General features: G+C 38.3%; 2 protein-coding genes across 4 annotated transcripts in view; both read right to left on the bottom strand.

Moving 5' to 3' along the window:
- Positions 1 to 27538, bottom strand: part of HECW2 (HECT, C2 and WW domain containing E3 ubiquitin protein ligase 2) — a 160953-nt gene that overhangs the window by 26644 nt on the left and 106771 nt on the right. For both annotated transcript variants that reach the window (XM_051787997.1, XM_051787998.1), the window contains 10 exons: positions 23825 to 23975; positions 23345 to 23448; positions 20041 to 20165; positions 18424 to 18609; positions 13781 to 13915; positions 10856 to 10958; positions 9769 to 9865; positions 7682 to 7765; positions 5686 to 5795; positions 1879 to 1999 (listed from right to left, as the gene is read on the bottom strand). In XM_051787997.1, the coding sequence (XP_051643957.1) occupies positions 1879 to 1999; positions 5686 to 5795; positions 7682 to 7765; positions 9769 to 9865; positions 10856 to 10958; positions 13781 to 13915; positions 18424 to 18609; positions 20041 to 20165; positions 23345 to 23448; positions 23825 to 23975 (1216 nt within the window). The remainder of the gene's footprint in view (positions 1 to 1878; positions 2000 to 5685; positions 5796 to 7681; positions 7766 to 9768; positions 9866 to 10855; positions 10959 to 13780; positions 13916 to 18423; positions 18610 to 20040; positions 20166 to 23344; positions 23449 to 23824; positions 23976 to 27538) is intronic.
- The window catches only part of GTF3C3 (general transcription factor IIIC subunit 3), a 170410-nt gene continuing 156795 nt past the window's right edge, over positions 13924 to 27538 (bottom strand). Inside the window, exon 18 of one of the 2 annotated variants that reach the window (XM_051788001.1) lies at positions 13924 to 15453. In XM_051788001.1, the coding sequence (XP_051643961.1) occupies positions 15371 to 15453 (83 nt within the window). In that variant the 3' untranslated portion in view covers positions 13924 to 15370. The remainder of the gene's footprint in view (positions 15454 to 27538) is intronic. The other variant, XR_007904604.1, reaches the window with a different exon arrangement.

Genomic DNA, 27538 nt, shown 5'->3' with positions numbered 1-27538 from the left:
TAGTTTTGTTTTGTCTACTCTGGTTCTTCCTTACATTAAAGTCTTAAGGGGAAAGGTCCTGAAGCAGGCATTTTCATTAGGTCTGAAATACTTTTGTAAAGTTGGGTCCCTAAGTCAGTTTTACTGTAAGCAGCAAGAATCTAATCTTTTATGTAAAAATCAATTTCTTAACAAGGAAAAATATAAAACCATGGAAAGTCACTGTGTGGTAACTCCAGAACCACATACCCCTATATTATCCTGTCTAGAAGGAATGGCAGTTATTTGTACAAAACCACACTGAACCACCAGGTGTGAAAACACAATGTACCTTCTAAAGGAAAAATCGTGAAAGTGAGGAACTGTCATAAGATCTAAAATAAAGAGGTGAGAGAATCTTCCTTGCTTAAACATTTTATCTTCTGCCAAGAGAATGTGTTTAATTAGTTTCCTGAAACTTAGTTTGCTTTATATTCAAATACTGCTCTGTCAGAGCCAAGCTGGGAGCTGCTGCTGCCTGCAGAAAGGCAGCTGAACCCACCACACAGCCTCCTGCACCCTTGCTGGCCTCGTGCAGAGGTCAATGACTGCACTGTGCCATCCTGCTGAGGACACAGATGTGGAGAGCCCAGGAACTGGCCAGGTATGTGAGCAACAGGAGGACCAAGGCAGCAAGCAAGTTGTGCTGGGGCCCTGGTTTGCACAGGTCAGTGTGGTATGCCTGGGAAAGGAACCCAGGGAAAACTTCTGTTCAAAAATCAAGCTGTTGTTCTGCTTAAAAATCTACAGTGTGATGGCAAATAGGTCAGGGGAAAAAAAAAGGACTGGAATAAGAGGTCTAAGAAATGTAACAGATGTTACAGGGAGCAAATGCCATCCTCTTCTACCAGTTATTTGCCCAAGTGTTCATGACAAAACTTTCATAGATAAGGGTTTAAGTGTTTATGATTTCATTATATTATAGGCAGACACTGTCTAACCCCTGCCTCTCAAGACTGTCTAAACAATACCATTTTACTCCCAGTTCAGCTATGGAAAACTTTTAACAAGCTTACATAATTGAAGTCTGAGCTTTGCTCAAATTTCTACAAAGTGTGAGAAGGGACTGTCTGGGGGAAATAAAAAAAAAAAAAAAAAAAAAAAACAACAAAAAAACCCAAAAGCCTACCCTCTTCTTATAATAGTTAAAGAAGAAATGGTTAAAAAAAAGTTCTAGTGCCTCATGGCTACTATGAGAGTATCCAACTACAAGAGTTTGCTGGCTGGCACAAGGCTTGGTAATGTAGAAAATTATGAAAGTATCTTGTGAGGACAATCCTCAACATAACCATATGTAATCACATGATTACCAAATAAACGGAGGAGGGAAGACCTCACTCCAAGCACTCTAGCATTCAGAGTGCTAAAATAAAAATATCAGCAGTTTTTTAAGGCAATCCTTAGAATTTAATAACATTTAACTGTATGAATCCTCTTTACTAAAGAGGATTTTGGTATCAATACAGGCAAGGATGCACAAAATAGCCTGTCTAGGTTTTTCAGTGGAAAAATACATGAGAAAATATAACTGTTTGTATCATAGCAGTTGCTATAATGGAAGAATTCAGATGCCTCCTGTTCTGCATGCCTCTGCCCAAAGCTCTTTTTGGCACTGTATTGGTAATATTGTTTGTACAAAAATATAGTTGGAGGAAACACAGAAGTGCTCAGAACTTGCTGTATCCTCTGCTATGAATCACATGCTGGTATTAAGTCTTTTATTACAGGCTTCATATTTCCAGAAGTGCCTGGGTAACCAAAACATCTGCATTCCATCTAATGGGAAGAAGCTCGTAGATGTGCAGGGCAAGGCAAGCTGCCTGAGAAGCAAATCCAGTTTCATGAGATGCTTCAACGTACTTCAGTTTCCCTGGACCTTGTCCATATCCTTTAGTCTCCAACTTCCTGTAAAAGTTCCTCAGCTTGGCTTCAAAATCTCTTTTGTACGGAGCTGGAGCTCGGGCATTGGCACGCTGGGTACCTGCATGAAGCAATAAGCAAAGAATGAGCAGTAGTGACATGGACTGATCAATGGCCCATCTGCTACTGAAAAGACTCCTTAATAGCAAAAGGCATAGTATGTGTTTGGTTTAGTCACCTTTATAAAGAGAAAAAGCTGCATATCTTCAAATCTGCTCTGCATCCAAGACTTTTGGTTGCTCATTTCTAATAGTATCATCTTTCAAAAGTCAATCTTAAAAGAGCAAATCCAGGTCAATGCAAAAGATGGATTAAAAAAACAGCACTATCAACTAGAAAGACTTTACTTTTTGTTTTTCAAGTACACTTTATATCTAACCTTTATAATAGTTCATGCAATAAATGTTGTGCTCTGTTCTGATTTTAATATTATCAGGGAAACAACAACTTGTAAATGAAACATAAACAGACTGGACTCTGCTGTGCCCCTGTTTAGTACATCAAGATGAAGGAAAACATTTAGAAATTCCCTAGTATAAGGTTTTGCCTGGGGAAGTACAAAAAAGAAAAATATTGAAAGAACGGAAAGACTACCAAATTTAAGTTTGTGGAACTTCTCACGTGTGGTTGCAGAAACATATATGATGGTCATATAAATGAATTTAATTCTGAAAGACTGTTTTTTGAGGATCAGTTTCTTAAAAGCGGGGATAGCTGAGATCTCTATGCCAAAAAAATGGCATAGCCCAGAACTGCATGTACAAGTCTGGTATATACAAATTAGGTGTTTAGTCTGTTCTATCCTGAATATAACTATCATTAGACCTTCTACTGCCTCCCTGGGTAAATTACTTCCACCGATTTGACTGCAAGACAGTGTGCCAAAGAGGCAGTTAAATTTCTTCCCTGCATAGATGTGTAGACATCCTCCACAAAAAAATTCAGAGGACACTTAAAATTTTTCATGCCCTACAGTATACAGAAGTTGCTAACTACTTATCTGCAACCAGTGGTCAGCTAACACGCCCATAATGCACTGAAAGCACAAATGAACAGCTCAGAAGCATTTATAGGTAGAGTTCTGTCTTTTAAATGGTTCAGTCAGTTCCCTATGTGAGTTGGCTTTTGGCTCCTGGCATGAAACTAAGCCAAAGCAGAAACTTTTATTGCTACTATGGGTGAAGGCATGAGAGTGCAATGTTTCAGGTTATAAAAGAGAGAGAACACGTATGCGTTCAGCCTGTGGGCAGAGAGCAGCTCGCTCAGCCACAAAGCACACGGGTCTGACGGAAAAGGCAACAGCACATCCTGCGGAAGTGGCTGCTGGAAGAAGCTGTAGGGTCTGTCTCTGTGCAGAGATCAGAGAGAGCACAAGTGAGATCACTATTAACACTGAATGCCATGTAACAGGTCTTTGAAAGACCTGTCTGACTAGAAAGACACTTAGCCCTTGTTCCAGGCTTCAGAGTGATGTGTGGGAGGAATAGAAAGTATCAGGGAGTCCACAAGGCTCCAACAGGAACACGAAGGACCCCTCTGTAAAAACAAATCATGGTCATTAATTCACCTATAGTGGTTTTCCTCTTTTACTGACAGCACGAAGGGCTTCTAATGGTACACTCAGCTGAATTCTCCTGAAAACAGAAACTTGAAACTGTAAACAGCCTTTTAATTACTGGCCTTTCCCCCTCCTTTGTTTATTTTCCTTTGGGTCAAAGCAGGTACAAAAATGTAGTCACAAAGAAAAAAAAAAGGCAACAATAATATACTTCAATCTAAACCCCTGAAGGAAGGTGTTTTTTGAAGGATACCACAAAAAATTAATCTGATAGCACATTACTTCATGGTTCAGAAATCAGCATCATAATATTCTGTCAGCACATGACAAGTCCTCACTGCAAATCAGATGCATATGCCAAGAAATTCCTGGGCAATTACAGTGATTACTTCCGCCTTGGGAACAAAAGATGTTAATGGAAGAGCTAAAAAACACCAGTGATGTGATAATCATATTTGATTTTCAAAGAGGTTATATTCTAAAGCAGATATAAAGAGTAGCTTCATGACTATTCATCTTTCCCAAAAGAGCAAGTACAAGTGATTGTGACTGATCTGAACAATGGATCCTTAACACGCAACCTCGTGCAGTGCAGCACAGCACAGCCAGTTTAGCTGACGAGAAAAAACAGAGCCTCTATAGAAAACAGGCTATTTACAACTTCTCATCAAAAAAGTCATTTGTACGCCAACACAAACGTACATACTTGCGGACTGACAGGGAAATTCAATGGTCTCTCTATATTTTTCTATGAATGAGAATAGAGATTACAAATTTAAGGAGAATGAAACTAAAACCATCACTGTTCATCCTTTACTATCTGCTGCTGCTTTGAGTACATGAGAATATCACATGTTAAAGACTGAATGTATTTTGAAATTACTTGGTTGGAATGAAGCCCTGCCCAACATGCTTTGGAGCATGTACCAGTAATGAAGAAATCATAACTCTGGAAGTCAAAATTGGTTTTACTCATAAAAGACTGCCAGGTTTGCAGTTGAAAATAAGATGCATACATGCAGATTTCATTCTTCCTTTCTTCTCAGTAAAACAGTTATATCTGATATAACTGATATGTACTGAAAATATCAGTACATGTGAATATTATATTTCACTGCTTTGCAGAATGCCGTAGGATCATTAAGGTCTTTGGATATTTTCTTCAAACCTTCTACAAAGGTCCTACGTCCAGCAGCAGGAAAAGCTACCACTCAGGACATGTTTATGAATGCATTTCATCTTGTTTCTTGAAAAGGCAAAGCTTTTTATTATTGTGGACTGGGAAATGCCCATAAAAATCACAGTACTTTTTCTGATAAAAATTTCTTATTGTCTGGAACTATCCAGAGTTGCTTACATCCCAAATGTTCTCTATTTATCTATACTTCTGTTCTCAAATTTGTAGAAATCCCCTTAAGCAACTTCCGATTTTACTTGCCAATTATCATCTTGAGAAAACTAAGAATAGCAACACCTATAAACTTGAAATTGCTCTTCTTAGCCTTCAAATGGAACTTGTCACATTTGCAATAATTTAATTCTGATCTGCAACTTAGTTAATATCTCAAATATCAATTTTATTCCATTCTGACATGAATTTTCAGACAGCTGCAATATGCTATCTTTTGAGCTAATGTACTAATAACAGTCTGGCTTCACATAAAATGGTTACTCATTGCCCCACAGCCTCACTAACACCACCATTTTAATGCACAGTTATTAGATCCATGTTTTTAATTCTCCAGGCACCACGATACTGGCATGAGCAGTCACTTAGTTGTTTCGCATCAGTCAAACCCAAGTTTGCACGTTTTACAAGTCAGAACAAAATAACCACTGAAGTTGTAATACCCCCAGCAAAGTGTCCTGTGAGCCCAAGGCAAAGGTTCAAGTTTGACAGTCAAATGCAATCATACTTGTTGACTTTGCTCAAAAATAAGACTAAATCTTTGTTGTTGCTGGAGCAACAGAACTTGGATCTTCAGAGAGGTGAAAGGCATTGCACAGGAATTTCAATTTCTAAAGGAAATAAAAAGTTATAGTAAAACAAATTTTCTATTGTTTTTGTTCTCCAACTTCTGGGAAAGCAGCAAGAGCATGCTACTGATTTTACTGAGCTGGAACTGGTCTTATTAGGATGAGAAATGTGTTCACAGAGCCCCTGCAGAAGCCTTGCCTGAGCAACTTACCTGGAGAGTTCTGAGGCGAAGACACCGGCGAGCCTCTTGGGGACTGGCAATAACTAGGATGAAGTAAGGCATGTGGCGGCACATATGACATTATCTCCTCCTCAAACAAGCTGGTAAAAAGGAGCAAATAAGAAACAATATGTTCATTTGAATAAATGGTAGTTTTCCCTTTTTAGGAATAAATCCCTAGTTAATAACCTGCTTTCTTTGGTATTCACTCACCTATTTCCACCATGCACACTTAAGAGTGCTACAGAATATTTTATTGCCATTCCCTCAATCAGATCTTGAATGTACTGGAAAGCAATAATTGCTACTTTTGTGGGACACTGTTATACATAACAGGGTATTTGTTTTCAAGGTTAAAATATAGTTAATCAGCCTTTACAATTTGTGGGACCCCCTCTGTTGTTGTTGACTAAGGGGTCAATAATCTTAGTTGCACTATCCTGGAAAAATATCCTCAATACTGCACAAGGAGCAGGAACAGAAACAAACATTGTAAACCCCCAGGATTAAGAATCACATCTGAACTTGTTAAGCATATTGAATGGCAAGCTTGTTAGCATAAGTTATTTCTTCATTTTATCTTAAATCTAACACTGTTGCTGAAACAGGTAGCACATCTAGCCTGCTCAAGTTGAGTTATTTCATACCTCACCTGTTATTGCTACGCAACTTTTTACAAGAAAAAGATATACAATTTGCAGCCTAATCACTGCATCTGTGTACAGAGAGTCTGTGTATTTATATTAAAATTTCAGTCTTTTCCCAAATTTGACACAAGCAAATCCAAAAAGGCACAGAATATCTAATATCAGAATGGATCTGGTATCAAAGGGTATATTGAATGTTATGCACAACACAGATAAGAATAAACTGCTGAGATAACATGTAAAAAATGTTTTCAAAAATTGAGCTATAGAAGGAATTGCAAGCCCACCTTTTACTATCCAACTCAACTAATGAAAAAAATGTTCAAATAAAAGATGTTTCTTACTAAGTCTGTTCACCAAACAAATACCTAGAAATTTTTTTTGCATTAATTTTTTTCTTTTTTTTAATGGGTGTGTTCTAGCAGTTCTTTTTACATTCAAGACCATGTGTAGTTTTCCTCCAAGTTACATAAAAAATAAAAATCTTAAAAGTTTTTTGAGAAACAATAGTTGTGTTTTTAAAAAGCTCAAGCATGTTTTTAAAATGAGATTTTTTTATAGCTGTAATTAAATTGGAGATTTAGCTACCAGGAAGGATTGTCATTACGCAACCTGACCTCAAAATACAACTACTAATAACAATCCTATTTTACTAGATTCAATTTTAAAGGTACCTGTGAATTTCATGATGGAATGGATGAGAATACATCAACATATAAGGGTTTAGTTCTAGCAAAAAATCTGCCTGATTTTTTGAGTTAGCAGCTTAAATGAAAAACAGTAAAGAAGCAGCTTCCCATTTTGTGACATCTGTAACAGTATTTCCTTTATTAAAGGGGACAATTCTTGACAGCACAGTGAAGAGGCAAGCAAGATATTAAGTAATAAAAACATGTCTCAAGCATAGACCTTTACAAATAGGGATTTCCCAAAACACAGAACTAAACAGATGCATTCTAAAAGTAGTAGAAAGCACACCCTTGAAAAGAGGTCTAAACTGTACCAGCTATCTAAGCAGAGCTGGATGCAACAGGACAATAAAAGGTAGTCTGGGCAAACCCATATAAATCACAAGCACAGTACTCTTGCACTTGCCTTTTCTCAGACAGGATATCACGTTCCATCACTCCTATGAAAAAGTGTGACCTCCAAATACCATCAAGAAACTGAATATGATGTAAATAAAATCTGACCCTTGAGCTGTAGCTCTCCCAGCTGCAACTCCAAGGACTGAAGGGGAAATGACTGGGTCACTACATCAGCACTCACTGCTCATTGAAAGGCTCCTCAGCAGCTGCCAGGGCAAATTCCATACATGCATCATAAGCACCGGTGCCTACCTGAGTAACATGACAAGGTCTGCATCGCTGGATAAACGCACCAACCCAGGTGTTCCCTCTGTCCGGATGAACTGGATCTTCTCCCTGCACAAGCAAAAAAAAAACCTTCCAAAATACCTTTTGCAAATAAGGCATCAGTGTGTACCACAGCAACCAGAAAAAGTACAGTGTACATCAGAAACCTCTGGATTATGCTTTTCCCTATTTTTTTTTCCCTGCCACACGATGTCCATGCGAGCAGTAAAATATTACAGCCAAAAAGCTAACTTGTTCTGAGGAACAATTCTCCTGTTGCTCTCATCTCTTCAATGCTCATGCTGTTGCAGGTAGTACAGTCATCCGACCAGGAAAAAAAATAAAAATAAAAAAAAGAGAACTCGATCCTTCATGTTCACACTAGCCATGTCTCTGAATTCCAAGTAGGAGGCAGAGCCCTGCGGGAGGACATTTCTATTGTGAAAGTGAACTGTTTAAAGAGGTACTGTCTCTTCTGAACCTTTGTACAAATGCAAGCCATACATTACAATGCATACTTGTGATTTAATTTAAAAGTGTGGGTTTCGTACCACACTGCATTTAAGGTATCTTCCAAAAAAATCCTGTATTTCTCCCCTCTCTCTGCCAAGTACACATCCTTCCTCCTAGACCCAGTGTGCTCACTGTTGTAGAATCCATGCATCCTAAATTTTGAGTGTGGTAACACAGAGAATTTTAGGATCTATATTTAACATAACTCCTTGCTTGATTCCTGTTCTTTTTCTCTGCAGAGATTTTTCCTGCATTCTGAAATACAAGTACATCCCTCTTATTTTCTTTCATCAGTACAAGGCATATGATGGTACAGAAGACATAAATTCTAATTTGGCTTTACTCTTCTGGAGGAAAAGAAAACAAAAAGAAACCCATGTGGTAAAAACCTGTCCCAAATCCAAAGGAGAAAACCCCCAAACAAGAAGAAAAGTAAAGAACTCCCCATAAGAACAGCAGCACTGGCTCAGCTCAGAGGTTTGTCTATCCCACCATCCTATAACTAATGGTGACAAGAAGGTCCAAAAGGCTCCATGCAATCAGCATTGTAATACAGCTGCTGGCAGCTGCACACAGTTCAAGCTGCAATGTGAATTTCTGGAACACATCACTTCATGCACAGCACTTTCAACAAAAGAATCAAACTAAATTTCTTTAGAGGGTAAAACAAATCTTTAACAAAGAAGCCACATCACAAAACTTCTTACACAAGACTTTAGGAAACTGCTTCTTGAATTTTGAGAACTTGCAGGACACGGAGAAAAAGGGATCAGTAAGTAACACTGAAAATGGAAAAAAATGAAAATCAGTGCTGGCTGCCATGCCAGGCATCTGGAACACAGAGCACTGCACTGGCAGCTCTCTGCACAGGACAGACTGTCACCAGCAAACTAGCATTTTTTAGATTCAGGGTCCAAGGAAGAAGAGACACATTAATTTCAGCCCTGGTCACTAATATCCAAGTTTTCAGGGATTCCATTTCCAAGAGTGACAACTCTGATGGAGTTATAACAACTATACAACAATCAATATCAATCAGCCTTCATCAGATATTCTTGGACTATGCAAAAACCTGCAGATGCCCATTTTGTAAATTTTGGATAGACACCAAAAATTTTGATTGATGTAAGATTACCACCAGCATCATTAGGTCAGGACAACCTTTCTATAAATGTGCTTTGAGAAGATAAGGACAAAACCAAATGCCATTCTGCCTCATGTTCCCAGCTGTACACATACCCAAATGAACGGGCACATTTGCCATGCCACCCAGCTGTCTTGGCACATTTTGAAGACATCAGCAAATCTCTTATGCCAGCTGTTCCAAACATTTTCTTGTAGGTACCTTTATTTGATAATAACACATTACCTCTGCTCTCCTAAACCTTATTACACAGCATTACACAGAAATATAGTAAATAACTTCTTCCCACAGCCTTATGATACGTTCAAGTAGTCTACAATCTGCTATGTTCCACTGTTAATCTCAATGAAAGTACCTAATTGTAATTAGCATTTCGTATTGAAATGGGAATAGCTAACTTCACTAATTTTCTTACCTGAGTGAATGATTCCTGGTAAGATCTGGTTGACGCTCTTGTAGAATTTCAAAGATATTGGGCTGCCGCAAAAATGCAACAATCTTGTCATTGTAAGCTGAAAACATCAACAGAAATATCACGCTGAAGCAAGGAGATACCAAAACAAAGGATGTAATTCCTTCTAAGTTTTGAACAATAATGACAGCAGACTTCACTTTCACAGTTTTAAATTCATCAGTATTGTGTTTATACTTTTTTATATAAGGCTACTAATTCTACTGTCATTTAAGAAACACACTTCTTGATTATGAACCAAATCTCATTGGGACATATCCTTTCCACTGCTAACAACTAGGACTCTGTTAGCAATTTCTATTATATTTTATCACTCATACTCTTAGCTAAGGTCAAACCAGAATATTTATTGCTAGAATAAAATTGCAGGGACCTTGATTTCCACCGCACTGAAATCTGTGCTCAGACATTAACAGTCATTAGAAACACCCATATCAAATCCTCACTAACAGCTGAGCCTGCAGAGCATGCACACCATGGCTATGGCAAGGAGAAGGATTTAAATGGGCAGAGATTTTCAGGTAAACATGCCACAGTCCAAAGAGCCAGTTCCAGTCAATCGGATTAATTTATCTTGATTTAGCACAATGTGACAGCTGTTAGATTTAATAAGCTAAATTCTGTACGTGGTGGCACAAAAGTCAGTAACTTTGTGTGTATGTAACTGAGAACAGAAGTTAAGCTAATGAATAATTCCAAACTGATTAACACTTTCTGGAATCCTGCCAAAATAGATGCTCAGAAGCTAAAAAAAAAAAAAATATCACTGGGAATGCATGGAGTCCAATTAGGACCCCAGTCTGACTCACTGGCTTCAACTCATCCTGTCAGCACACAGAGTAAGCTGGGAAGGTAGAATACATCAATTATATGGTTCTGCACACTTTCAGTCCTGAAGGTTGCAACTGAACAAGGGGGAAATGCTGACTGACAGAAGAATCATAACAAATGAAAAACCCAGCAGTGCACACTGATGTGACACCCTCAGTCACAGAGAACATCTCTGAGAAGAGGCTTTATGGTGACATACCCACTGGAACCACATCCTGGTACTGAGCTCTGCTGACTGTATTAAACGTGCTAGACGGTCTTGGCAAAACTGGTGGTCCCGAATGACGGGAGTCCTCTCCGACCTGCAAATGTGCAAGTAACCACAGTGAGTGTCTCTGTGCCAGCATAAAAGTGAGAATTTATGTGGCTTAAAACCAAGCATGTGAGTAAAGGCTTTGTTTGATAGCTACCCCCAGTAACCACTGCAGCAGGAGCAGCTGTGCTGTATGACAGTTATCAGTAAAACATTATTTAGTATACTGGGTCCATTAGCAGGAAGAATCAAAACTGATGCAAAGTTTATTGCTATTTTTAAATAGTCCAATTCTGAAAAGGGACCAAAAGAATTAAAACTGAGATTCCTTCAGAGGGTCTTTTGTAATTCATGGACAACTTTATCCATACCAAATGCCCTAGAAATCAAATTCTGCTTCTTCATTAGCACTTCCATTACCTCAAATTCTACTCCTCCATTAGCATCTCTCTTACCTCTGTGCATGGAGTTTCCCTAAATTTGAAGTGAAAACAAGTTTGTGGCTGAAGCAGGAGGATAAAGAAGTGAGTTCACATTCAGGCAAGGCAAACAAGTCCAAAATTGGTAAAAACACGGTTCCTAGAATCATTCAGTAAAACTATTCTGATGGTTTTTTGTATTCACATTCTGGGATTGAAAAATGTTGTATATGAACATTTTTTAGGGTAGAGCCACAAAATAAAATTGTTCTTAGTGGCATTTGTGATGTCAGGGCAACTGCTGCAGTTTACTGCACGATGAGGTTTCACTCATTTCTACGGCGTCAGGATTTGGTAGTTTATCTGTCTAAAACATTTGCTCAAGCTCTTTTTCATCCTGCTGGACTTTTATGTTTACTTCTCAGTTTATCTTCCTACATGTAATAGTTAGCATTTGAACTACACTTCCAAGTTTCAAAGATCTCTAAAACATCTAACTGCAAAAGATCAAATAATTATAAAGGTTGCTTTTAAATCCAGTCTCTTAAATCATGAAGAAGCAAATGTCCTGAGATATCTCCCAAAACCTTTGTGCTCTCTGATAATACTCTTTCAGAAAAATGAAAAATTATTTCCTGTTAGGCAATGTACTGGAAAAGGAATGCCATTATTATTAGCTCTGGCTTCACACTGCAGTTGAGCTTTAGCTAAAAAGGCATTCCTTATACTGGTTCATGTTTGCTTTAGAGCATCTCCCTGTAAAAACTGGGTCAGTGGCTTCAAAACATCAAAGTTCACGACAAGACAAATCCAAAGAAAGCATTTCGATAATTTTTTTTCATTAAGTATTCATCTTTTGCAATAATGTACAGTTCCTTTATGCAATAGTTTAAAAACAGAAAAAATATGCAAATATATACTTAAGTTGTAAGCACAGAGGAAAAACTGCTGTTCAGATTCATACATACGCATACAAAAAGAAATCATGGCATCATTAATCCCAGAATGGGAATACTGTATTGAATTGCTGTGTTTGACATTGCTATCTGGAAGTATACCTCAATTCAAGTTACACCTGTAACAATGTCAAGGAAACACTTCTATAATTGCACACAGAAACATGGTTCAAGGTATTTCATGTATCTAGATGGAGTGGGAAATTTTGACAGGTGATCAGCACTATGTATATGCAATATATATGATGATTTCCTGTAGGATAAACTACACTTATTTTGCAGCATTGACAACTTCAGCAGCACGGTTGGCACAAAGATCTGTTTTAAGTGCAGAGCTACTGAATGCTGCTAAAAGGAAGATAATTTCAGTACATACTGAGTAAAGTGAAGAAAAAAATATTTCTGCTCTGTTACAAATCAATCAATCACAAGAAATACTTGCTTTACCCTACTGAAGATCTAAATAGCTATGTGAAGACACTTCTAGCTTCCTTGCCTGCTACATGACATCACCAAATTGATGAAAAAAGCTATTTAATACCTTTTTAAAAATATACCTGACATTGGGGGGGGGGGGTGACTAAAGCCTGTTCACACAGGATATGACAAGATCTGCAGCCAGTGGTATGGCACTCACTGCAGCTCAGTGGAAGCCTTCTTAGAAAAGTGGCCAAGAAGATTCATGTCTGCTCTGAAACACACGTCTGGCAGAACCTCATCTACCACAAGACTGAGCTATAAAAAGGATAAATCAGAGCACTTCTCTTGCTATTCTGAATTTTATTATCTTTAACTCCTGGCATGGAATAGCCCTCCCCTGAAAAGACAACTCACAGCTAACAGTACAGAGGTTAAATAAAGTACAAGCAAAGTCCAAGTCATTGTACATATACAAGGCCACAAGTAAAAAGAAGTGAAAACAAAACTATGGAGACTGCTGTTGAAAATGTTCCACAGTGACATATCAACAAAATAGTGGTTTCCTTTTATTTCTGTTCAGAAAGTGGAGATGAAATACATATGCCAGTGCATATAACAGTCTGATAAGCCTGTATGTGGTAAGATGTTTTTATACTTATTTGGAAAGTTGCACAACTAGATGTATAGTCACACATGCAGCTTTTCCCTTCTCTTATTTGCAGAGTTATATATCAACATAATTGGCAGACACCATGCTAGACAACAATACACATTTTGTCAGTGAAAGACAGGCTATAGGTACTGGTAATCTGTAATCAGATGCTCTCCTGTGGTTAAATGGGGTTACTGCGAATTAAAAGCAGGAGAAGCTCATGTTTCATATTTTTCCTCTGAATACATACATTTTAAAAGCAACAGTGGCTAGCAGATAAAATAATAGATCTTTATGGATGACTACTGTACACTTACAGAAGAATCATGCCCCTCACAAGATGGAATTGTGAATGGAACACTGTGAAAGAGGATGATCTTAAAGACCGGGTGGTTCCCAAAGAGAAGGCACGAGTGCAGCTTACCTCACCAGCACTGTGGCTGCGTTGTCTGGTTAAGTGCTGCCGATGGACTAACGCACTAGTGGGCCTGCTACTCTGCAAGGGGAGCCGGGGGTCGATGAACGTCGTGGTGCGGGAATTGTGGTCAACAAAGAAAGCCTGGAGAAGGTGAAAGGAGAAAGAATTTATAGCCAGTACTTTTTTATTTTTTTTTAATTATGCCTGAAGTTAATGCCTGTGCGGGATCTATGTTTCATTCACTGACGTGAGGCTCTGGAACATCTTCCTCGTGTTACTGGGGTTTGCATTTCCCTTCAGCAGAAGGAGGGTAACAGTTTTCCACCTCACTTGAAGGGATGAATTGTTTAATGCCTTACTTCATTCATGTCTATAAAGTCCTTTGAAATTCTCATCTGACAAGCATTAGAAGTGGGAAGCTTTATTGTGAGTGTCAAGAAGAGAAGATTTGAATGTTTAATAAAAGTAATCCTGGTGTATTCTCCTTTCATTTCCTTATAAGCATCTAAAAATATGTTATTAAGTGGCAAACCCATTCCCTTTTGTGACGTATTTACCATATAATTACCAACACAATTGGGTGTATATATGTCAAGTGTATGCCTGCATCCTGTAATGAACCATGATTACAGGCCAATAAGCATTTTTTCCATCTTCCTGATATAATTATTCTAAGTTCATTAACCTTTTTTTTTAAAAAAAAGGAAAACAACAAAAACCAACAAACCCCCAAAAAACCCTAAAGCACCACCCCAAACAAAAGAAAAAGACCCCTCAAAACTAAAAAGAAAGTTCAATCAAGGACACAAGGATGATGGCAACAAAAATATTTACATCAGGCAATTGATGAGAACTACCACAGATTGGCCAGTCAACCACTTGCTGAAAACAAGGTCACAGAAACATGTATCCTGTAAAATGAAAACCTCTTACAGTTCTGTCCAATTTGAACCAAGAAAGGTTTTTAAGCCCTGAAATTTAAACTTTTTGCAGTGTTAGTGTTGCACTTGGAAGCCAGCACTGTTCTATTTCAACACACTTCATGTTTTCAGTCACAATGTGGGAAACGTGGAAGTGGCAAAAAAAGATCTTGGTCTTGAGCAGGACAATTACAGGAAAGTGACATCTGGTTTGAGGACTCAAAGAATCTGGCCCAGCAGAGAGGTGGTCAGGGACTGCGGGAGCCATTTCTGTGCTTGGTTACCAGTGAGGTACCTCAACCACAGTTTCACAAGCAATTTAGTCCTGCGCTGTCAGCAAAAACAAAGATTCTCATCTTTCCCCCTCCTGACCACTTGTTTCATCCCCTGTGTGCCCTTCCTGCCTTGTGCTGGCACAAGTGTTTGTGTGGCCATGCAGTGAACCCAGCTGGGGAGCTGGTCCAGGCTAAAGTTACTCTTTTTGTCCCTCTCCCTGCTGGCTCCTCTAACCTCGGTCAGCTCACCAGGGGTGAGAGCAGAGCAGAACCAGCTCTTCTGGCAGCAACACCAGCTTTTAGTATTCATGAAATCATTGCTTCAGACTGCTTGGTGTAGCCAGATCAGAGAAAATGCAGTTCTTCTGACTTCTATGAAGGTAGGTAGACAAACCAGTGTGTCATGCTATACAGCAACTAAATGCCACTATAGATTGCAGTGAGAGAAAATGTTCATACTTCCATTTCCCAAGGAAGGAGAAGCATATGTAGGGACACCACAGTTTCAAAACCCTAAAAATGCTCCAGAAGAGAGTAGCAAGCCTCCTACATCCCTAATAGCAATCACCTGTACCTGTAATATGTGCCTAAAAGGAAGGAATCACATCACTTAAGCAGTAAGGAAGAACTCCATTCTGACCATCTGACACAGTCAGAGACACGTAAGTAAAACCAACAGTTTCACAGTTCAAACACTCTAAAATATATTCAATACATACAATTTTAATTGCAACATTTGAGCTTGATGCAGGACTTTTATACCTTGAAAGACAATCAAGGCACCTGCAGTGCCAGTGCACAGATTAGAGATTATGAAACCAGTCTGAAAGCAGAATGAAAACCATCATGAAATTTATGTTTGGGGCCTGGAAAATGACTGAGACTGCTAGAACATACCCAGTCTTTCTGAAATTTATCTCCTGATTGATAGTTTATTTACCTTCCTAGCAAGTGATTGGTATAGGGTTTGGGGTTTCTTTTTAATATCCTTCTAGCAACTATTTTACCTAGTCTGTCTGTGTACTTTTATAAGTGAAGCACTTTCATCAAAACAAAGGTTGATTTCATTAAGTCAACATCACACTGAAAAATTACTTATAAAAACAGTACTGATTCAATATAGGAGGAGGTACCACCTAGAGTTGCACTACACAGTTCTTTGAGTTAATGCAGCACTTTAGTACTGCATGCAGTGTTCCTTTGCATTATATTTAAATAAACAACTCAGTTGAACATGAAGTTAAAGACTATAATGTCTTATTAAATATGAATGGTTGCAGGCCAGCTAGTAGTAGCCTATTTTAAAATAAAGCATAAATTACCACTTTGAAGCTTCAGTGAAGATAACCACTGGAGCTTCAAGGCTTCAGGCTATTCTGGACATTGGTACACAGCTCAAAATACAGTGTGGCTCAGTCTCCTTTCAAAAAAATTCCTCTCATAACTCCTGCCTAGCTATAATCCATAAATCTACAATGCTTGAAGTGACTGACATAAGATAGGTAGTGCCAAAACTATATTTAGCCCATTAAACATGGATAGTTGCCCTAGTTATCCTTACATTAAAGTCTGTGAAGCTTGCTAAAAAAGCTTTTCTTCCTATTGAAGACATCAGTAATCAATTACTACAGATTCTTTAACTGTAGAAAGAAAAAACAGAAACGCCCTCCAATAACTTCTTAGGTATTTGCACACCTTACAGAGGTCTAACCAAAAAGTATATACACTTGCATCTGTCTTTAAAATACAGATATGTGCTTACACATATTCCAGAAATGCACTGGGATGTGTATTTGTGCAATGCCTGTGTGTGTGCATATGGATGCAGCAAGGCAGAATTTTGAAGTTATCAGACTGAGTGCAGCTCAGGGACCTATTTAGCCGGTACGATGCCTCCTCCTGCCACCTTTTCCAGCAGCCTTTTGCCTCCCTGTGGTCAGTGACTGATGAAGGTTAGTCTGTAATGCCCATCAGACACTACATGCTAGTCACACCAGACCTAATTTTAGGCAGAACTGCATGTCAAATGGATGCTATCTCCTGTAGAGGAGTCAAAGGGGAGCAGGCAACTGGGCTTTGCTGTGCAGCTCTGAAGGGAGTTCAGAGGTGGGGAGTCCCCAGCTGACCTTGGAAGGCAGCCTGCAAAGAGGACAAAGCAACCAGGACCACACTGACATTAGGAGTGAAAAAAACTCTACTACTCTGCACTGCACAATAGCCAGAGCCATCACTGTGCCTTGTGAGCAAGAGCACCAAGCCTCTTACTATGATACACTTGAAAAAAAAAGGAAAACTTCATCTCGGCAGGAACGAGTAGTCAGGGAAAGGAAATGTAACTATATATTATGGTATGGCTAATTGCTACTTGCTTCTCTTTAGGTTAATACTTTAATAAAGGCAGGTCCAGTTTCAGTTTGGTCTCACCAAGCAGTGGTCTCACCATGTATTGACCATCATCTCTCTCGAGTGCTGAATAGGCTTTTCTACTAGCCACAAGTGGTACTCATGACAAAGGCAATTCTACATAATGAAAATGAGCAATGATGAGCCTAATTCAAAGTGAAGAAATCCTAGTGGGAATTTGTTCAGTGCTTCCTCTTTTTGATTAATGTTGTGGTAGTACTGCTGTTACCAAATACCACACCAGAAATCCAAAGGTCTAAACCTCTCCATGGTGCTTATTAAAGTGAAAATTGCTATATTCTTCAGGAGAAAACTGGCCTCTGAAGAAGTGAACAGCACAAGAATGACTTAAATCAGAAAACAGTAAGGCAAAGAACAACTTTACTGTAATTGCTCATTTGCAATTGTGTGTCAAACAAAAAACCAAAATGCTATCCAAAGTTAAAAAAAAGAAAACAACCCTCAAGCACTTCTTCTACCCTTCAGTTAAGAATTTGTCTGTAATCTTTCCAAGCATCAAGACCATTAATTATATCGACCCTCAGAGCTAAGAGTACTAAGAGTGATAAACGTAAAAACCAAGAAGCTTTATATGCCAATAGTCCTAATTGGGACTTCTCACATGAACTGATAAGCCTTATCACTTGCTCACATGCTAATCACAGTCTATTTTTAACCCTCTTAAAAAAATATAATATTCTACATACTGAGGATGCAGTAGCATAAAGTTACATTAAAATTATATTCTACTACATTCTACTACTGTTCTTTGATTTCAAAGTATTTTTTTAGAAATTGAGAATTGATACCTGTTTAAAAAAAAAAGCAGTGAGACTGGCAACTATTTAAGATCCCTAATCCCTACTAACAAAACCTACTACATACCATGTCTTTCCAGTTAACCAATAGATTTATCCAACATATAAAACCAACATAACCAACAGAGTGATCACTCCCAGAGCTATCCCAGACCATCCATTTTATCTCAAGGGCACCCATTTTACCTCAGAAACTGATGGACACAAGACCTCACTTGGCATCACACAGTTACCTTGCCCTGATGGTCGTGTTTCATTTCCCAACCTCTGGGTAGCTCCAGCTGTTTGTTAGCAAACATGTTGAGGAATCCCACCAAGTCACGATTATGCTGGTAGCGCTCGAAATGGTGGGTGTCCCGCCGGACTTTGGTGATCATGTGCTTCAAACACGTGTTATTTGTAAACATGCGGTAGGCACTCTGCAAAACAACAACAGGAAATACTTGTAAAAGGTAAAACTTCCCTCACCACAAAAGACAGCCCTTCACAGTAAATTAACCATCTAATCATCTATGAAACGTTAACGAATTATCTACAGCTAAGCCGCAGCGGTATGAAAAACAGTGGTTCTCTTTCTTAGGTTTTGGGGTAAGTGTTTAAAGTTTGTTATTTCACTTGAGACACCCAAAATTACAAAACTTACTCACTTCAGTGAAGTGTGAAATACATTGGAGATCGCATTTACCACACTTGTCCCTGGAGCTGTGAAGAATCCTGTAACATTACAACTGCTTTAAAAGCAATTATTTACTCAGAAGTGTTTTCCAATTTCTGGAATAATGAGTCAAATATAGCCATAGAATACAGCAATAAAGCTGGTAAGGTTTTCAGCAGAACAGAGATACATAAGCTTGTGAAACTTATCACAAATCTACATAAATATTGTCTCCACCTATTGATTTTTCACAATAATACTCCTATCATTGCATGCACTCCATACATTGCATGCATGTATAATTTATGGAATAAAATTAAAATAGGGGAGTATAAGGAGAGCACTAAGGAATAGGGAAAACTTTAAATAAAAGAGGTAAAATAAACAGTTAACACCCTTCTCTCCCAAAACCCCAGCCAATGAGAAACCAAGCCTTTCTGCTGAGATCAGCAGTGGACAGAAGACACAGGCCCTCCTAAATCACACTGTACCTCTACACCTCTATTCCCTGGCCAAAGGTCTCCTCTACTTCTGTCCTACTTCATATATTCAAGAAAAAGCTATGTAAGCTAAGCAGGATCATTCATACACAGAGAGGCATACATATAGATCAAAACCAAACTAATACTGACCAGTAATTTAAAAAACACTAAATTACTGACAAGTGTCCTTGCAGATAAGAAGTTATTAATTCCATTACTTCTGTTTACACTCTAAATGCTGTTACACAAAGAAACATTGGGGAACAAATGTATATAAAAAGAAGCAATGAAGAACAGGCAAAAAAAAGGAAAAGGAAGATAGACATTAAGATATTTTTTAGTTCAGTGTGACCTCTAATATATTTTGATATAAACCAAGCAATCTGGGGGAAACACGCCATCTCATAAGCAGCAAGTTCATTCTCAGAATTGTGTCTCACCCTCTGCAAAGCACAGTAAGAAGCTATTGCTTCAATAAACAAATTACTTTTGTATCATGAGAAAGATGAAGAATTGAGTGAAAAATAAAAACTTCTATAATGCAGAGCTAGGATGGCTCTGATAGCCCAACAATTGCAAGTGAATTTATTCGGCCTCTCCGTGTACTAACAATATATTATCATCAAACATTGAGCAATATCTTTATACACAAAGCAACTGTATTTATAAGCATGTATTTATGGAAGCTTTTTAGCTTTAGCTACCATACTCACAGGGTTAGAATGCAGCACTGTAAAGAACTCCGGGCTGATGAGGAATTTCACAGGGGGAGACTGGAGCAATAAAGTAAGTCTGGATCTGGAGGTAGAGTGAGGCAGCACATTCTCTCTTCGAAAATCTAACAGCAAAGTAAATGACAAAGACATCCAGTAATTATTACCAAAGCATCACTGCAAACAACTATATTGATTTGAATCACACAGGCAAGAAAAGCACTAAGTACCCAACTATTTCAGATTTACTGAGTATTCTCCCCCTAAGTGTACCTGAATTTCTTCTAACATAGCACTGAAGTTTCTGAAAATATTACAGATTTAGTTTAGCAACTTTTACTTGCTGCTTTTGGTGAACAATCATTTTTTTAAAAAATCACATCCAATTATTTGGGTTATCAAGTATGTACCTGTGTATAAGATGCAAGAAGGTCCCTGAGCCATGCCTGCATTGCTATACTGCAGCTGTATGCAGGTAACTTATCTTTTAAATGCTAACTAATGGATATAAAAGTCATTGTACACTTAAAAATGTTTCATTCCTTCTTTAAAAAAAAAAAAAAAGAAAACAAACAATAAATCACTGCCATTAACACAGCCCCAATCCTGACACGGTATTTAAGCAGCTTATGTAAGTAAGAAGCAGGTTGCCAAGGAAGTACCTTTCAAGTTTCAACTTCCAGTAAACATTTGTGTCTTCTCCTAGCAACTGCAGAAGTGCACTGATTTTTATAAAGTACCAGGAACTGAAAATATATCATGAGTGGTGTTTGCTACAACATCAAAACTGTTCCCGCCAATTACCTTCGAAAATGAACAGGATATTTGGATGCATATTTTGATATGCATTTTTAGGTTCAGACTGGGTCTGCAGTGATTTTACACTAAAATGTGTGCTGCCATCTACATTTCAGAGTTTCTTTCTTTTACACATTGCAGTATTCACACACTTTCCCCTCAAATGAACATGAATCATGTAGAATACAGCTATCATAAATAGAAAAGATCATAATCCACAAGCAGAGCAAGCAATGAATGAGACTGTAAACTGAGGAAAAAGTAAGAAGAAATTACAAAAGAAGAGGAAAATAACAAAGACAGTGTAAAGGTCTAAATATGGATGGGTAAACATGGAAAAAAGGGAATAGGGAAAATAAAGATGCTAATTCTAAGCATTAGATGAAGCCAGAAAGTGGAAGGGTAATAGGTTAAACAAATGAAAAAGAAGATTTTTAGAGACACTTCTCCAACAATAGACCTCCAGCTGTCCCACATGAGGCATGTCAATGGCAAAAGCAGAACAGCACAAAGGCTCCTGAAGCTCTGCCTGAATACTTGGGCTGGGAGTGTCTTCCAGTCCTCACTGTGGTTACATGTCAACTCTGTACTGATACAAAACCTGGCTGCACACCAGTCAACTCCCACAACCTGGAAGATGCTGTGACACACTGCAGATAGGTCCTCTATCATAGTCTGGGTAATCTAGAAACCAGAATGGGTCGCCAGGTGACTCATTACTGCAGTTTAGGGGCTTGTGAATTTGGTTTATGAAAAGCTTATTCAGCCGAACTTGCTGGTTTGGCCTGAATTTACTGTAAACTGAATTGCTGTAAACTGTTGAGTTTACAGCACAACAAACCATCTGGCTGCACATGCACGTGCACAAAGATAGAAAAGGAAAAAGCTACGACAGAAGTAAAGAATACAAGTAATAAAAGGGAGCACTTGGCTAAATCTCAAGTTCAACAATGACTTGAAACTCAAGGAAGGGTGACACTGGTTGCATATCAGACTAATTTAGGAGAGAGTATTATAAGAGAATATCAAGAGCAACCAGAGACAAAGCCAAAGCACATGACACCACACAGCTACACAAGAGACTGGGTGGGTAACAAACTTTAAAATTGTATTAGTAGGAAGATGACTACGGAGAGAACTGCTGAGTGAAAGGAAAAACTAGTAACGATGCTTAGAAATCACTAAAAACCATCCTTCTTTCTATCTTTAATCAAAAGGTCTGGCCAGACAATCAGAAGAACACAAAAAAAAAGGGAACTGAAAGACAGCTTTCTTTTTAGGCTACAATGGATAAAAAGCAGGTGGTGCAAACTGAGGGGTTTCAATCCCTTCAGGCCTGGAGAAGTGCACTCTAACAGTCAGGACTCTACATGAAGCCATCGCCGAGACATTGGTGGCTCTTTTGGAGGTCAGAAGGAGTTCTCAGAAGGAAAGGGATAAATGTTGTAAGGGTACACTTAGTGATGTTTCACCAAAATCTGTCTGGGTCTGGTCCTATTTATTATTTCTACTAATGACTGCATAGGGTGGACAGAACTTGCTCCAATTAGAAGATGCTGCAGTACTTGGACAGCAGGATGGACAAAATTCAAAACTATAGCAGCACATTAGGAAAGGACAAAGACTTGTGTGCAGGTAGGGGGAATCAACTGCACAAACACCAGATGAAAAACAGGCATCTGTGCCAAAGTTCTGCACACAAGAATCTGGACCCAATTTTAGCAGAACAAGGACTGAACACTAGTGGTTAGTGTCAAACTATCAAAAAGAAAAGTAATGATTATGCAGGAATGTACAAGAAGTATTTTATGTAAGATGTGACATTTCCATAGCCTCTTCAGTAAGCAGAATCATAGCTTTATTTGATTTTCTGAAATACTTCCCAGAAGCTGAAGACCAACTCAAGACAATCCTGAGTAGGTAAACAAAATAATTTGAGACCTAAAAACACAGGTCAGGAAAGACTAGAAATAACAGATTTAAGGATATGTTATAAGGAAAACAATATGAGTAGACTGTCTAAAAAAGTTAAAGAATGTCCATCAACTGGAGAACACGTTACAAGAACACGAGACAGCATTTGCCAGGTATAGCACATGTACAGCTCATTCTACCTATCTACAGCACGGAGATGAAGTCAACGACTGCTTAAAGTCCTTTCTAGTCCTATATTCTACTAATTGAAACTGCAGAATATTTTTAAGCCAGACCAAAGAATTTTATACTTTTTCACTGCAAAAATGCTGGGTTTTTAACCAGTCCGGTACTGACAGAAAGATGCTCTGAATCTCACAGTCATCTCCTCAGCACATTGAACAGGTTGAGCCATAACCTTCAAAACTAGACAACAACGAAAACAAATGCCTTCATTTTCACCCAGACTTTCAGAGGTAGAAGTTAGGTTCTGCCTTATGTCACTTCCACTAAAAAGTGAAAGATGCTTTATGTCATTTATGAGTGTTCCCTTCTTTAGAAAAGGGAAAAAAATATTTAGGGTTTTTTTAACCTGCATTAGAATGGTGAAAGTCAGCTTCCTCTGTAGCTCCATCCACAGCATTTGTATGCTCTTCAGGCCTTTCATTAGTCATTGTTCTTCGGATGCTCTGGTACCTAGGGTTGGAAAACTGGACTTTATATATAGTATATGGTAACTATGACCCAATTTTGGCTCCAAGGGAGCCTGTCCATCTTTTCTGCCGCATAGGTCAATGTATAGACCTCTAACTTCTCCATTTCTAATGTCTCCTTTTGAATTTCTGCAAAGCATTATCAGATGTATTTTATTTAGCCACACAGCTTAAGACCACAGGTGGAATACAAAAGTCCTAGAAGCCCACCTGCAAACTAAAAGCAACAGCCACATAAAAATAAACACGTAAGACCAGCTGCGGTAGCAACTGTGCCCTCGTCTCCGTGCTCGGTGTTGCAGTGGTGAGTGCAGCTCTGCAAGCACACAAAATTCACAAACCACAAGGGCGGTTCTTACCGGCGATTCAGCTGTTCCATCTGCTGTATGGAATTTGACCTCTGGAGAATCTGGGGGGCTGGGGGGGCTGTGGGTCGCTGCCATGTCGTTGTCCTGTTCACGTGGTCCACGTAAAAAATCCGTCCGTGGCTGTCAATTCGAGCCTCCCAGTCTAAGGAGCAATAAAATGCTGTAAGCTATGGAGGGCTTGGAGTTTATTTAGTTCTTTATTTTAGCTCTGTTGCTTTTGTAACCAAATCTATTGTTTCAAGTTTCAAGTTTCTATTTCTCTTTTACAGGATGACTTCGACACTGAACCTTCTTACTGAATGTTTAAGAGAGACAGCTTTTCCATAATTAATCCCATAAATTAAATTCCCCACTGTAGGTAAGGTTCTGTGGAATCCATATCTAAAAATTCTTATTCCTGTCTCTATTTTATTTCCCACTAACCAGTAACTGTCCAAGAATAAAGAACAAACAAAAAAACAAACAACAAACAACAAAAAAAAAACCCAACAAAACATCTGGATACTCAGTAATTCTCCCAGACTGAAGTAACTCAGGATCCAATCTCTGAGGCTTATTCCAGTGCAAAAGGCCTATGGGTAAGTACCAAAAACCTTGCAAAGCTTGACACCTGCCATTGTTTTTCCCCCAGGTAACAGTAACAGTAATAAAACAGATGCCAGTCCTCCTGCCAGAAAAGATGGACAATTATAAAACTCCTTCACATACGAAATGCATGTTCCAGAATTGCCAATTATGCAAATATCATAGAAAATTCATACTTCTTGTGTAACTGTAATGCTGTCCACTGGTTTTGCAAAAGAAGCTGCAGACAGTGTTAGAAGTCTGCACCATGGTGACATCCTGGGAGAGCAGAGAGGAAGGCACTGGGACCTTTCCCCAGCCACAGCAGAAACCAGGTGTATCACCACACCTAGGCCTGAGTCCATAGCCTTTTTGGGTCAGGACCACTGTCTGCCTAATAACTGCTGATAAAATGAGCAAGAAATCAAGATACTGATCATAACTGGGGGCCATGTAATAATAATAATAAAAAATATATATATAAAAAAATAAGTATCTATATGGAAATAGACATGCCTGATTCTTGGATACCAGCAACTTCAGAAAACATGCAAACCATTTAGTACATCAGTTGAAAAACAGTCTTTGAGAACTCAGAAGGTTTCTAGATGAGACTTTCTATACTGCAAGTCTAGGTGAAAACATCAGTCACTGTAACAACGTTTTAAAAACCACTGACAAGCAACCAATCCTAAATGATTGCCACTCCGTGAAGAAAGAGGGTATAAAAATGTCTTGACAACAGAGAAGAAGTAAATTCTACTACATTATATTTAATACTGACAGCCTTAAAACCTCAGGCTTTGCTACTGCATGTGTGCTATGCCTTTTTTCAACTTTTGGAGGCAGATAAATGGTTGCACTGCACTGTGGGGGCTGATCTGGCTCACAAGGAGGGAGGAGAGGCAGGTTTTCAGACAAACTCATTGTGTCTCCTCTGCACAAGAGCTGTGTGATTTCACTGGCCACAGTGCAAATTACTCTGCTATCTTTATGACGCATAATCAAAACAGCATATTGGTGTTCACAGCACTTCCAGTGTGAACAGAGCTACGTATAAAAGGTATTTAACACATTTGAAAGCTATTTAAAAAATAATTTCATTTATATCGCAAAAAAGCAAACAAGCATTTCAACCTTTTCTGAAAAATGTTTTCATTTTTTTAAAAAGAGAAAAATTATTGAACCAGATGCTCCTGTGCAAAAGTCCCATAAAAAAAAAAAAAAGCAGTATCTGCTGATACTTGAAATTTTTAACCAGAGTTTGTAAACAAAACAAAACATTGAAGTATTCCAGGAAGAACAGAATTATCCACTGGGGAAAAAAACACACCAAAACAAAACAAAAAAAACCCTCAAACAGTTTAAATTTGTGAATTCATTATCCTGCTTAAATGTCAAACCCTAAACCACTGTATAATAAGTTGAGATTTTTGTGGTGTTTATGTCCAATTCTGACACAGTCACCATTTCTGTAACATAGTCTTGCAGAAGAAAAACATTTTTGCCTGCATTCAGTTTTAAATACCAAGTTTAAACTCTTGGGCAATGGTTTCCAAAGTAAAGCATCTGCATTAGTGTTATGATGGACAAGGATATCTTCTTTTAGTCAAATCACTGTTAGTCACATGTGTTACAAATAGCTTGTGGAACTGCAAATATGTAATTCCTCAAGGTTTCATGGTCAAGCTTTGTTAATTTTTCCCTAGGAATGAAGGAACTGGAGCATGTCATTGCATGTTATAGGCACAAATACAAGATAAATATTTTAATTCTTGTTCTTTGACTTAACCTACACTCAACTGGAAGAAATTCACCTATTTTCCTTTCTTATTTTAAAATTCTGGTGAAGCAAATAGAATGCAACTGAAATTACAAAGAAATTACAGTTTATAACCAAAACCGGATTCTCAATGTTTTCTCTAATTTTTCATTATTTAAATATTAAAACTGTGACATATCTGAAATCAGAGCTTTGGAGAGAAAAACTCAATCTAGGCAACAATTAGTATTTAAGATTTTATTCATATTAGCAAACAAATAGTTTACATAGAGACTGCATTGGGCTTTGACTGTAAAGGGGCAATGGGTACATGCATGCCCATGTATGACTGTAAAATCCCAGCCAAACCTTTTCCATTAATATTCCAACAGTTTTTCCAAGTAGTTATTGTAGTGTGCAGTTTGCTTCTTTGTATAAACCACGGAACTGTGTATTTCTCATTACACCAATCGCTGACTATTTATTTCCTATAATGGTCTCTGCCTTTCTCAGTATGAAAAGTGATAAAAAGTTCAACTGAAACATACAGCTCCCAGATACACTTTTGTAAAAGGTAAGATTTGTGTACTGAGGTGGTAGTTAATTAACTACTAACACGCAGGACTAATTTGTTAGTCTGTCAGCACATCTGTTAGCACTGATTATAACAGAAGCAGCAGGGAGTACAACCTTATCATCATCCTGGCTTTCCACACACAGTTATATCTGTGTTCTGCTATTAAGCTCCTTCCAGTTACTCGCTCCAATTACAGAGCAAACACAGTCCCATACCATACTGGGAAATAGGGATCTATTCATTTTTTCCTAAATATCTGAATTCATGACTCCTTTAAAGTAACAGAGCTTTGCCACAGATTTCAGTGGGTCTGAATTTAACTTTCTTTGGCGTTTTTTGCTTTGATGCAATGCTTTTCTATTAGCTGTGTAGCCTTTTTGGGAGGTCCTTTCTTTAAATACCTAATACTGAATAGATTTCCACTGCCCAAAGTTTAAGTAAGTGAATCAGTCCAATAATTGAGAGCACTGTATTTTTCATATGCATTAGAGAAATTACAACTTTTATGTTCATTTAGGCTCATCTAACTGTTGCTTAATATCTCGGTTTATTTTAATATAAGATCTTCACACTGCCTCAAAAAATGCATAATCTGCAGCAATTAAAGATGTTATATATTTCTTTGTAAATCATTACCATACAAGTATTCAGAGATTTCAGGGTGCTTGACACCTTCCTGTGCCTCATGAAGTGTATCACTTCACCTCCCTACCCTTGTGCACTGCATACCAAAAAGGCAGCACAGTGCCTTCCTACTTCTCCACAGGCAAGTCTGTATACACCAGGTGGGATTATCATAACA

This window comes from Manacus candei, unplaced genomic scaffold (genome assembly GCF_025592945.1).
Source record: "Manacus candei isolate 608988 ecotype Guabito, Panama unplaced genomic scaffold, ASM2559294v1 h1tg000023l, whole genome shotgun sequence".
NCBI classification, from domain to species: Eukaryota; Metazoa; Chordata; class Aves; order Passeriformes; family Pipridae; genus Manacus; species Manacus candei.
The sequence above is the reverse complement of the archived record's forward strand: the minus strand, read 5'-3'. Positions and strand labels throughout refer to the sequence as shown.